This window comes from Cicer arietinum, chromosome 6 (assembly GCF_000331145.2).
Source record: "Cicer arietinum cultivar CDC Frontier isolate Library 1 chromosome 6, Cicar.CDCFrontier_v2.0, whole genome shotgun sequence".
Classification (NCBI taxonomy): domain Eukaryota; kingdom Viridiplantae; phylum Streptophyta; class Magnoliopsida; order Fabales; family Fabaceae; genus Cicer; species Cicer arietinum.
This window is the reverse complement of record NC_021165.2, coordinates 66,144,537-66,157,215: the sequence shown is the minus strand read 5'-3', so window position 1 is coordinate 66,157,215 and position 12,679 is coordinate 66,144,537. Positions and strand designations below refer to the sequence as shown.

Genomic DNA, 12,679 nt, shown 5'->3' with positions numbered 1-12,679 from the left:
TTTAACATTTTTTTTATCTCTTACTTTTAATTATATCATTTTATTGTCACTCTCTATTTACTATGTGTCTAAGAGTTCTTGAAACATTTTTCTATAACAAATTTATAGAATAGGGAGCATTAGGCCACGCTGGCCAACAACCACCAAGTAGCTAGCTAAGTTTCAATATATATATATATATATATATATATAATAATAGCAGCTTAGTGATAACCAAAAGGCAAAAGATATTATCTTGATCGTATTTTTCTTTAAATATTATTATTATGTTAAATTATTCTTAGTCGAATAAACTCATTGCTAACAGGGATAATCTTTCTGATTGACTTTGTCTATATTTACCAATTTTAGTTCATGAGAAATGGTATTTGTCACACCAAATTGATAATAAATAATTAGTTGATGTAGTTCAAATATGTAAAGTACGTTTGGAGAGTTAATAGATATAACAAGTGCTTAAACAAGTTAATTATGTAATTAATATAATTAACCATTATTTTTAAGTATTTCAATTTTGTATGTAATTGAATATTTAAATATTGTGATTAATTAAATTCAAACTTGTGGTTAATCATTGTTAATAAGTTTCAACATATGTTATATTTAGTAAAAAATAAGTTTTAACACATGTTATATTCATTCACCATTCACTAATGTAATTAAATATATATTTAAATTGAGTTAACTAACTATTTTGTTAAGCTTTGGTTGAAATTAAGGAAGATGAAATAAGTCTACATTGTTTGAAATTGTAAAGAAAGAAAAATCTCAAAGCTATACATATGACTTAAATTTTTCATTACAATTCACTTCAGTCATAAACATTTTAAATTTGTATCTGATTATTTTATTTTCTTTTATACTCTTGTGTTGGAGTGTTGTGAGATGTAGTTTAAATATTTGATTTGAAAAGTGTTGGTGTATTGGAAACCGTGAGATTGTTTTAGAGAAGTTTATATGTTGTAATAATTTTCAGTGTTATTTTCTGATTGTCATTATACAACAATCATATGTTTTCTTTAACTTTAGAGTTTCAACACATTATTTTCTTATATTTTGATAGTGTTATTTAAATTTATCTATTTATTTATTTTTTCAACCGATTTTGTGTATTTTTTATGTCAAAATACCATAACTCTTGATCTATCCTTAAACCGACGATAAAATTAAAGATTATATTTCTAAAGCAACAAGTCTCATCCTAGAGTCAATTATGTTTCAGGGGCTATTCATGGTTGTCGAACTCAAAATTATGGGTTTTTAATTTTAATAATCCAATTTTTTTTTTTAAATTATTAATATACTCCCTTTTGAAAATTATATACCAAATTGTTCCTTTTTTTGACTCAGTTAGAAGTCGCTATTTACAAAAGCGATTTCGTTAAGAATTTTTTGTTTTTTTTATGTGCTTTAAAAAGTCGTCATTCCAAAAGACGTCTTCTATGTATCGTTATTTCAAAATGTGATTTGAAAAAAAAAATAAAAAAAAAACAAATTCTTAAAGAAGTCGTCTTTGCAAATAGCGACTTCTAACTAAGTAAAAAAAATTGATAGTTTAATATATAATTTTCAAAATAGAATATATTGATATTTTTTTAAAATAATTGGGGTATTAAAAAAAACCGAAAATTCAACCTAAATTCATTTCGGTATAAGAAAATCGTAAGTGATGAAATCCTAACATTATCAACCTACCAAATGGACAAAATTACATCACAATTAAGAAATTAACTTTAATATAAAATGCTCACATTAAAGCTGTCAAATAAGACTCAAATTCCTAAATCCCACTAAATAAGAAGGGTGTATTGGAATGAGATTTCAATAAAATTAATAGAATCTATTGGTATTCAATTAAGTTTTTAAAAGAATACAAATAATTATTAAAGTATTCAGTTAGGATTGTTAAGATTATTTTAATACAACGAAATCTAATGGTATTAATTAAGATTTTTTACAACTTATAAAATTTCGCTTGATATTCAAAAAGTATTTAGATTTTAAAGAATTGTTTTGTGGAGTGAATTTTGGAGAAAAAAAAAATTAGTTTAAATACATGAATCCAACAATTCCACAAAAACACTTGAGATTTCATGAGGCTCTCAATTTTTTGTCAATGACTCTTCAATATCTCACTATTCTAAATTCATTGTCATACCACTTTTATTTCTTTTCTTTCTCTTCAATATTTTTCTCATTATTATCAACTTATAATTTACAAAAACACTTATATTTTGACCCAAAATCAATAATAAATAGTTAGTTTTTTAGTCGACAAATAGTTGTTTTAATTGTATTTTTTTCTTTTCTTTTCATAAAAAATTCGCATAATTGATCTCTTAATTAAGTTATGACAATTTTGATTTATCTCTAAGATTTTTTAACTAAAAAATTATGATTATGCATATTTTAAATGACGTGATATAAAATATCATGATTTACAATAATCTAGATGCATTAATTATTTATATAACACTTTCTCAGTCCCATAATATTTGTCGCATTTGATCATTTATACATATTAAAAAAAATGATAAATAAAAGAAGAAAAAAAAGTTGATTTTACTAATTTATCCTTATCACCTATTGGTGTATTCTCATTTACAATAAATATAAAGTGAATACTAATAACTTGAGAGTGGTATATTTGTATTAGTTAAAGGGTACAATTGTAATAAAATAATTAAAATTATATTGAAAATCAAAATTAATTATTATTTTAGAACAAATTTTTTTTGCAAATATGACAATTATTTAGAACGGCTCAATTAAATTACAAACATGAATACTCTCATAAATTGATTCTTGATTGTTTATCTATTAAAGCGCTATTGCAACTGCCATCTACTCCTCTCCATCGTGGCAGCCATTGTGTCAGTTAGAGCAAATTTATCATATTTAGTTGTGTAAACATCATATCACGATGTTTCCTTGCGATAAAACATTGGAGTCTACCTTAATGGTTTTAATACCATTACCAATTCTTCGGCGAATCTTTTGTTCGTAAAACTCCACAGAGAATTGGGAAAGTAAATCAAAACCACAATGTGCTTTAGCTCATCTCATCTTCCAAAAAGAGGGAATGAAAAGTCTTCATCTATAAGTCCCTTGATAATTCGTATGATCACATTTGGGTCATATCAAGAATAAGTGGAAAAAAATTATACGGTAAGAAAACTTCATTCAAATTCTAAAATTAAAGCCATTACAATGAGATAGGATAAGAAGTGTAGGGGCATTTCCTATTCTTGAAAAGGATCTAACTCTAAATAAGTCTAGCTCATCAACTCCATTAAAAGACATATAATATGTATTAAATTTAGGGGCATCAAGTCGATCTTTATATCTAAGCAACAAATCTATTAATTGTTTACTCTTTCGGTTAAATACACATAAAAGATGATATCCCACAATCTTAAAATCTATTAAGTTATAGATATTTTTCTAGCTTCTTGATACACAATTTGACTGTAAGTTATCTTAAAAATGTATAACTTAACCATATGATCATAAATCAATTGAAGTTTGGAGAGCATATAAAAAAGGTGTCATCCACGTGAGATTATCCACGTTCTATGGCTTTTCAAAATGTTGATTTCAAGGGTATTTTCATAAATAGTTCAAAAACATACTTTGTCCATTCTAAAAGTGGAAACAAACAACACAAGAGATGCACAACCATAGCCACAAAATAAAGATACCAAAACTAAAATTGTTTACCTATATTTGGTGGTTTAGGCAGAGGTCGGAAAAAAATTAGATCCGAAGGTAGAGGAACATCCTCGAGCTGCGATAGATAAGGTATCCTTTGGCATGTGTGACCTTCAATTTCCAACATTCCTTTAAAGTGGTCCATTGAGGGAGGGAAGGAAACCATGACAATCAATGGAAGCAAACCCTAACAGAGACATAACTCTCGCAGTTAAACTATATAAGTTGCACATTAATGGTGATGGTGAACATGATAAATAAGTAATCAATTTTTAAAGGCATGGGATAATTGAGACAAAATCCAAAATTAATATTTTGATGATAATTAAACAAAAAGTTAATTAAGACTTCTAATTATGATTCTAAGTGTTTTGATATTTAACATGTGTATTTGAGTGTATTAAACAAGATAGGTGTCAAACATTACAAAACAGATCTTATTAAAATAAAGAAAGCTAAATTAGTTAAACGAAAAACGTACTTGACAGATTTCTGAAAAACGAAGAACGTTTTTCACATCTGCCTATTAACAAGAATGGTCAGATTTATATATAGGAATGTATTTGATAGATTTCTGGAAAACGAAGAATGATCAGCTTATCTCAAGACAAATTCGAATATCGTTCTTGGTTCACAAGAACAGTTCTGTTTTCAGCAAGAACATTTGTGTTTTGTGATTGCTTACCATTCACTTACTCACGACAATTGGACTATTTCCAACGACCAAATGAGCTCTCACAAGCTCTCCTGAAGTCTATAAATAAAGTCTTGTGATGAATAACATATCAAAGCTCAAAGTGTCAAGCAAAACATCACTCATTCAATCATACTCGAATCCTCTTGAGCTTCTCAATCATTCAGTTATGTTCTTAGTGTGATATTAGCATCAGTACTCACTGAGTTCTAAAACCTAGAATCTTTTCTCAAACACGAGTTGAACATACTTATATTCTAACAATCTCAAAAATCATTACTTTGTAACTCAAGGCTATATTGTTGACATAGCTTTAGTAGTTTGTAAAAATCATTTTATGATTTAAAAGGCAGATTGTAAAATCCTTTCTGAAATAGTGTAAGGTAATATGTGGAAATCTTTTCTAGGTAGAAAGGTAGAACTTTGTAGTAGATCAAGATTGATATGTGAAAGTTATGTGAAAACCAAGAATGTTCTTGCTTTGAGAACTTAGTGGAAAATCTCATAATTGTGAGGACTAGACATAACTCGTGTTGGATGAATCAGGATATATCCTTGTGTGATCTCTCTTTCTTTATCTCTATTTATTTTTTTGTCTTATAATCAGTTTTTATATTGATAAGTTAATATTGTTGTTTTCTTTCCATTAATAAAAAACGTTCTTCGTTTGTAACCAAAGTCAATCTTGAATTAAACACTTTAGTTTTTAACATAAATTTTTTTTAAATGGACAATTATAATTCAAACTCATTTTCCTTATAATTGACATTGTTACTTCAGATATTTCCATATTTCCCATAAAACTCCACATCTTTAGAAGATTGTTGTACAATAAACACATTCTCACATTTTTCCTAAAAATTGGATTGTCCTACACTTTTGTTTTAGCTTCACCTTTGTTACCAAATGAAGGACACAAGAGGTCGTCGCCCTTTGAAAGGGTGGCAACCTCCTCCTTTTATATATATCATCATCCTATTTAAAAAACTATGAATTCTCATTTTCCATAAGAATTTTTGTGTCTCTCTAACTTCCATTGACTCATGTGATTTCAATGCAAACTTCTCCATATAGTTCACATTATGTTGGATAATCAACTTAGTGTCATGAACGATAGAAATTTCAAAGATACTATCCATCAATAACTATAACTAGTGCAAAACAATTAAGAGGTCTTTAGTGAAAGAAACAAATACTTCCATCAATAATATTTTTTAACAAGTTTTTTTATCTTTATTTATTTTTAGACAGTAAATCATTTTATTATATTTATAAAGCATTAAATTAAATTATTAAACTTAAGTAAATAATAAACTTTATTTAAGAACAAATCAATTAGAAGAATCTAAATTCAAATTCTAAGTAAAACAATTCTTTTATCAAACTTTAATTAAGTTAAAAGTCAAACTCATAACTACCCAACCAGATTCCTCTTAAAACTATATGATTAATAAAAATAAAAGTTTATTAAATAATATAAAAAATTTAAATATTTTTTTGGTTATTGCAATTATAATAATTTTTTTATTTCGGTCTTGGTAATTTTTTTTTTTTGTTTTATTTACATTCCTACAAATATAATTTCATTTTAAAATAGTTATTCACTGTTACAAAAACTGTCGATTGACAAACTCTGATAGATGAAATAAAAATTAAGTAAATAATTACACTTATTAATTTAGACTAACCTGAATAAAATTAAAATATAACTTTTTTTTTAACCTGAACTCTACACCTCCAATAGAATTAAAATACATCAGTATTCTCTTAAAAAATTTAAAAGTGTTTATCTTTTTCATCTCAAAATCCAACTAATATCATATAAACATGAACACTTGAGTTCCATTAAAAATATAAATACTTGATTTTCAACCAAAAAAAGTGAGCATTTCATCTCCTTCATCCTAATCTAAAAACCCATAAAATATCAACTCATTTATCCCAACCAACCCAACCCATAAACCCCATCCAAAAACACCAAAAATCTCACCCCCAAACAAAACTCATAACAAGCAAAAACAAAGCATAAAAAGGAAAAGAACAAACATACAAGGCGATCAAAAGATAAAAACATCTTAAACAAAAATAAGTTTAAAGAGAGTTTCATGAGGTTGTTGGTGTGATTAGAGACTACATATTGAGGATTTTGAATTTAAATTTTTAGAGATTGTTGTTGGGATTTATAGGTGTATATTGGGGTTAGTTAATTGACCCATTCTTTCTTGCCTCTCTATTAAGGGAAAAATGATTTTAACTTTGGCGTAAATAAACAATAAACATGGATGTGTTAATGGAGGAGGAAAAAAAAGGTTTCGTAAATTTATGCAAATTTATAGTTGATGGAGAGGAAAAATATGAGGTTGGAGGTAGAGTTGTTGATAGAAAATATTGAATTAAATGAAGTATGAATAATGAAGGAAAAAAGATTGAGTTGGATGAACAAAAATTTAAATTGTGGAGTTGATAAAAATAATGATAAAACTCACTCTTTAAATTTATAATCGATATATACAATCTAAATAAAAAATAAAAATAAATATATAAATTATTCTAATATTTAAATTAATATTCTTATTGACACAAATTCACTTTTTTTTTTGTGGATTTACATTTTTATAACATGCATTTAACATTAAAAATCAAAACTATATTTTTTTAATATTATATAAATAAAATTCAAACAAGAAAATTTACACGAATAAAACTCAAAACTTATGTTATTTAAAGTATAAAAACCTTTTTGGAAAAGTGCAGCCACGTAGCCAAATAGAGAATATGAAAAAATCTATATAAGACTCTCTTGCTTTTGTACGGAAGAGTGGAAGACCGATCAGTTACTTTTCATGGACTCACCCGAAGACTTACAGTTCTTGTTATCGGCGCACCGCCACGCACTCACGGAGGCGGAAGCCATGGAATCCGATCTCGACTTCGCTTTCCATCTCCAGGTACAGGAAGCCCTTGCCGCTTCCCTAGTCAATCATCCCTCTTCCTCCATCGCCGTCACATTCGAACCACCCACCCTCAACGACGACGTTTTGAACGCAACCTCTATCCAGTTGAAAGAACTCGAAAAAATGGAAACCGAAATGAAAGACAGGGAATACAGCGAGAGAGTAATGCGCGAAGCGAGAGACGATCTTAACCGTCGGATTCACGATCAGAAAATGGCGTCGGAGATTCTCAATATGCCCGAAGACGAATGGGAGCAATGGGGAGGTAACTTCGAGAAACCGTTCGGTGAAGGTAGTAGTTCTTCTGGCTCGAAGAGTGGTAACGATGAAGGTGTTTCTTTGAGGGGACTGGTGAGAACGTTTCTTTGGCTGGGATTGGTGTTGCGATTTGTGATGTTGCTGATAATTTGATACTTGAAGTTTCTAAACCTGTTGTTGGTAGTGGAAATAGTAAAGTTGCTGTGGAACTTAAGGCTTTGATTGAAGCTTTCGATGCTGCTATTGCTTTGGACTTGAAGCGTGTTATTTGTTTTGGTGATCATTATCCTCTTTTTCAATTTGTGAGTCACTCTTTCTCTTATTGCTTGTTGATAAATATCTTAGTATTTCGCAATGCACCTTAAATATGGGCTTTTAGAAGTGGATGATGTGTTTGAAAGAAGAGTGGTGTGTGAGTATGCTGCTAATTTTATAATGTATGCTTAATCATGAATGAGATTCAAATCGTGAATTGGAAGACATGTTTTTTGAGTTGTTAATGGAATCTTATTATGAATTATAAGATACATGGTCGATAAAACTTGGCTTTTTTAAGTAAAAACAAGTTACATACTGAAAAACATAAGCTAATATATATTATAAAAGGACTTCAAAATAATTCAAGATTAACAAAATGACAAGAAAATGTGTCCGACTCCACAAAGTCCATGGGAAAGTAGTAACTCATCAAGGATGAATTGAGAATCATAATGGGATTCATGTCTAAAATAGATGCACATGGTGATTAGTCGTATTGATTGGGTTCAATTTTGTTTCGAATCGTGCTACGTCTGACGTGTATCGTAAATTAATGATAACCCTGTGTATAATTGAAACCGATAACAGTTAAAACATGGAAGGTTAGACTTTTGTTGCTTGTATAGTGTTTAATTTACTTTTTTTTAGGGCCATTTTTGTTTTAATGTGGCTTACTTGATTTCCATTTGAAATTTTAGAATGCTTTTTGGAGAATATTTTGTAATAGAAACTAGTTTTTGGAGCAAGAACAAGCTGGGGTTATTGACAAATCAAGGAGCATGTGTCCTTGCACTGCCATGCGGCTTTAATTTTGTACTCTTTTTTATGCGTGAGTTTAAGATGGTAGGAATGAGTGACTGTGTCATAATGTTGTCTATTTTGTGGAGGTTTTTGATATCTTGTTTTTCTGGTCAGTTAAGTGGAAAATGGCCTGCAAAACAGAGGAAAGTTGCTATGCTAGTTGATCAGGTGAATCTGCTTCAAAGAAAATTTGCATACTGCAGTCCAAGGCTTGTGGCGAGACATGATCAGAAATTTGCATTTAAGCTTGCAAAAGATGCAATTGTTTCTCAGTCAAAGAGACCTGCTGAATCTGGCAGTGTCAAGAGTATGAATGAAACTTGTGTCATTTGTTTGGAGGATACTGATGTTAGTCAATTCTTTTCAGTTGATGGTTGTCAACACAGGTATTGCTTTTCTTGCATGAAGCAACATGTGGAGGTGAAATTGCTCCATGGAATGGTGCCTAAATGCCCTCATGAGAAATGCAATAACGAACTTCTAGTTGATAGTTGCCGGAAATTCTTGACTTCTAAATTAGTTGAAACCATGCAGCAACGAAAATTGGAGGCTTCAATTCCACTTACGGAGAAAGTTTACTGTCCTTATCCAAGATGCTCTGCATTAATGTCAAAAAGTGAAGTTTTAGACTACTCCAAAAGTGTTATTGCCTCGGTAGAATCGCAACCCATGAAATGCATAAAATGTCATGGTCTTTTCTGTTTCAGCTGCAAGGTCCCTTGGCATAGTGATATGACATGTTCTACTTACAAAAGACTGAATCCTAACCCTCCAGCAGAAGATATGAAGTTGAAGTTTCTGGCAAGAACGAGTCTTTGGCGGCAGTGTGTAAAGTGTAACCATATGATTGAACTTGCTGAAGGTTGCTACCACATGACTTGCAGGTACTCTTGTAATATTTGATTTGTTTTAACATGTGTTATAAATTATAATCATTCTCTTCTAGAATATCTTTTTCTTTCTTTTTTCCTAACTATAAAAAGTCAAGGAGCGGGCATAATTTTATCAAGTTATCTGGCACAGAGTCATATGATGCAATGAGCAAGTATGGTTTTGGATCTTTAATCCACTTACTGGAGTTAGAAAAGATTTATACCATATCACTAAAGTTGTAAAGATATTTTATACTCGGTGGAGCTTCTTATGGACAGGGAGAGCCATGGAAGCCTTAATGTTTTTCTATTTATAATATTAAGGATAAATTGATAAAGATTATTATATATTTATTAACATTGATTGTTCCATAACAGTGTCACATTGGTAAAGCATCTTTAGATAAGTATCAGGTCATACAATCAAATCCTTAACAGTGTTGTTAATATCAGTCATGGCGGATTGTGGTGGTGGATTTTTTGACAACCATCATGGCCAATTTGTAAAGAATAATGACAGGGCCATGACATCCACAATCGATAGACTTTCAACTTTCCACTGTGGTCTGCCATCCACAATCGATAGCACTTTTTTTGAATGATAATTTTTGTTTCAATTGTACATATTACTATGACTCTTTAAAATGAAAAAATTGCTCTAAAAATACAAAAATGTCTTCTTTTGAATTGAATACTGGACACCTTGTATCGAAGAATATTTTCATCACTACACCGCAGTGTTAAATGATTATCAATGTGACCAATACTTTATTATATATATAGGTATTAATTACTGCAATTATGTTTAACTTTAAACTTTGAGTAAAATACGTGAGGGAAATGCTAACAAGGGCACTTGTTAACAAATCCAAAAAGGAAATATATTATGAGAAATTGTGTATTCAATGTCTTGAAATGTTAAAAAAGTGATATTTTTTATATAAATCTTATTTTTATTTCCAATACTTAATTATTTTGGCCCCTTAAGAAAATTAGCTCCTCCTCTGTTTATAGTTTATACTGTATAGAGCTAAAACTCCATATGACAACGTTAAGAAAATCTTGTTATGAAATTTTATGTCCATTCTGAGTCCAAGAGGTATAATTATACCATGGAAGTTAAGGTAAAAAAGACTATTAGACATGGAAAATGTATCTTGTTGCCAGCCCAGTCGAGGCGACGCTTGTAATACTCTTAATTTATATTCATTTAATATTTTACTGATTTCCATGAGTGGAAAACCAATCACAAGATTTTAATGGGAGGCAATTATATGTTGGCCTGTTGCTAATTTCATTTCTGGTCCATGTTATCATTATATATTTACTTTGTTGTTCTTGTGATTGCAGATGTGGTTATGAATTTTGCTATAACTGTGGAGCTGAGTGGAAGGACAAAAAAGCAACATGTTCGTGTCCACTTTGGGAAGAGGACAATATTTTGTTACAAGACCCTGATGAGGAGCCAGAAGCAGACGAGGTTAATTCTGATTATTCTGATGATTGGTATTAGGTTGCTGGAAACTTGACCTAGGTCTGGATTACTACTGGAAAATGTTCATAACTGTACATTGCTAAAAAGTAAAAAAGAAAACGAAATTCTGAATATTCTCTCACAAATGAACCCGATACACTAACGCTGGGTTTGATTAGTCATTTGGCTGGTTTATAGTTTATTCGAATTTGTTTATAAACTTGTTTATGCAAAGTAGAAATATCTGGTAAAAGGATTAATCTGCTAGTTTTAAACGTTTTTCAATGCTATTTGAAAATATTTTTGAGTTTATAGCTTAATTTAGTATTATTGTTTCAGTTTTACCCTAATTACACTGTTTATCTATATTTTTCAATAAAATGGGTATTTTTTTAAGAAAAAAAATTAAAGCTCGCAGTTTATTGAAAATATGAAAATTATCAAAAATATATTTCTTTAGATAACAAAATATTTACGTAAAATATCGTATCAACTTATTCTTTTAAGTTATTTTATTTGTACGACAGTTGGGGTCTTAATTCTAAGCAATTAATGACTTTGTTACCGCAATATTTTTTTGGTACACTAGGATGAAGCTTGACTATAAAGTTTAAGGTGGTCAAGTCAGTAAGATTTAAAACAAGTGATTTTTTTTTTTATGTTTTTAAAAATGATTTTTATGAAAATGTACTTAAAAATAATATAAGTTTTTTAAATTTATTTATTATTAATTAAAAAAAGTAATTTTAACAAATAATTTAAATATTCATTAAATATATAAGTTGACTTAAAAAAACAATTTACAATAAAAAAATCTAATTTTAATTTAACTTTAAAACTACTTACACGGTCAATGCTACTGATCAAAAGCATGACTCCAACATGAACAGATGTAATTAATTGTATTTTTTTTTAATTCTTAAATAAATTTTATATTTATTTAAATAAATTATTATTTTTCTATTCAATATTCTGAAAATTATGTTGAATTTATTGTTAAGAAGCTTAAATAAATTTTATATTTACTTAAATAAATTATTCTCTATACAGTTTAGAATCGGATTTAGTAGGACAAATTTTACTTAGGAAGATAGAAATATACACATACAATTATACAATTGTTTGAGACAAAATTTATAAATATAAACAATAATATATATTTATATATATATATAACAAAATAGTAATTTTTTTATAAATAAAATAAAATAATAAACATGTTGAAATAAATTTATTATTCAAGTAATTCATGCGAACATATCTATGAAAGCAATTGATGTCAACGTTTCGAATTTATGTCGTCGGACTATTGTACCATTGTGCACACTATGAAATGGTGTCCGATTGGTCCATATAAGCAGATTGTTCGATGCAACACGAACAAAAGTTGTACACGTCTCCCATAGTAGGAATATTAATATCAAGTCGAGAAATAAAAGCTCACGTTTCTTCAATTTTATCACCCTAAAAACATGAAACACATTTAACAATAGATAAGATTGTGTATGTCATCCATCAATACCATTTCCACCGCATAAAATTTATGTTTGACATTGAAATCAAACACAAACCTCAATTGCACAACTCTAACAACTAAATTCCATGACTCTTTTCTTGGAGAAATTGAAGCCACAAAATCTGATTGTTTTTGTCAGAC

At 28.9% G+C, this 12,679-nt stretch overlaps 1 protein-coding gene across 1 annotated transcript; it reads left to right on the top strand.

The window, feature by feature from the left end:
* Positions 1–7,176: 7,176 nt before the first annotated feature.
* Positions 7,177–11,242, top strand: LOC101501302 (E3 ubiquitin-protein ligase RSL1). The gene is given in 4 exon segments (XM_012717304.3): positions 7,177–7,684; positions 7,687–7,919; positions 8,791–9,560; positions 10,899–11,242. Coding segments are annotated over 4 exon segments (1,602 nt in total). The 5' UTR covers positions 7,177–7,248; the 3' UTR covers positions 11,062–11,242.
* The last annotated feature ends 1,437 nt before the right edge of the window (positions 11,243–12,679 follow it).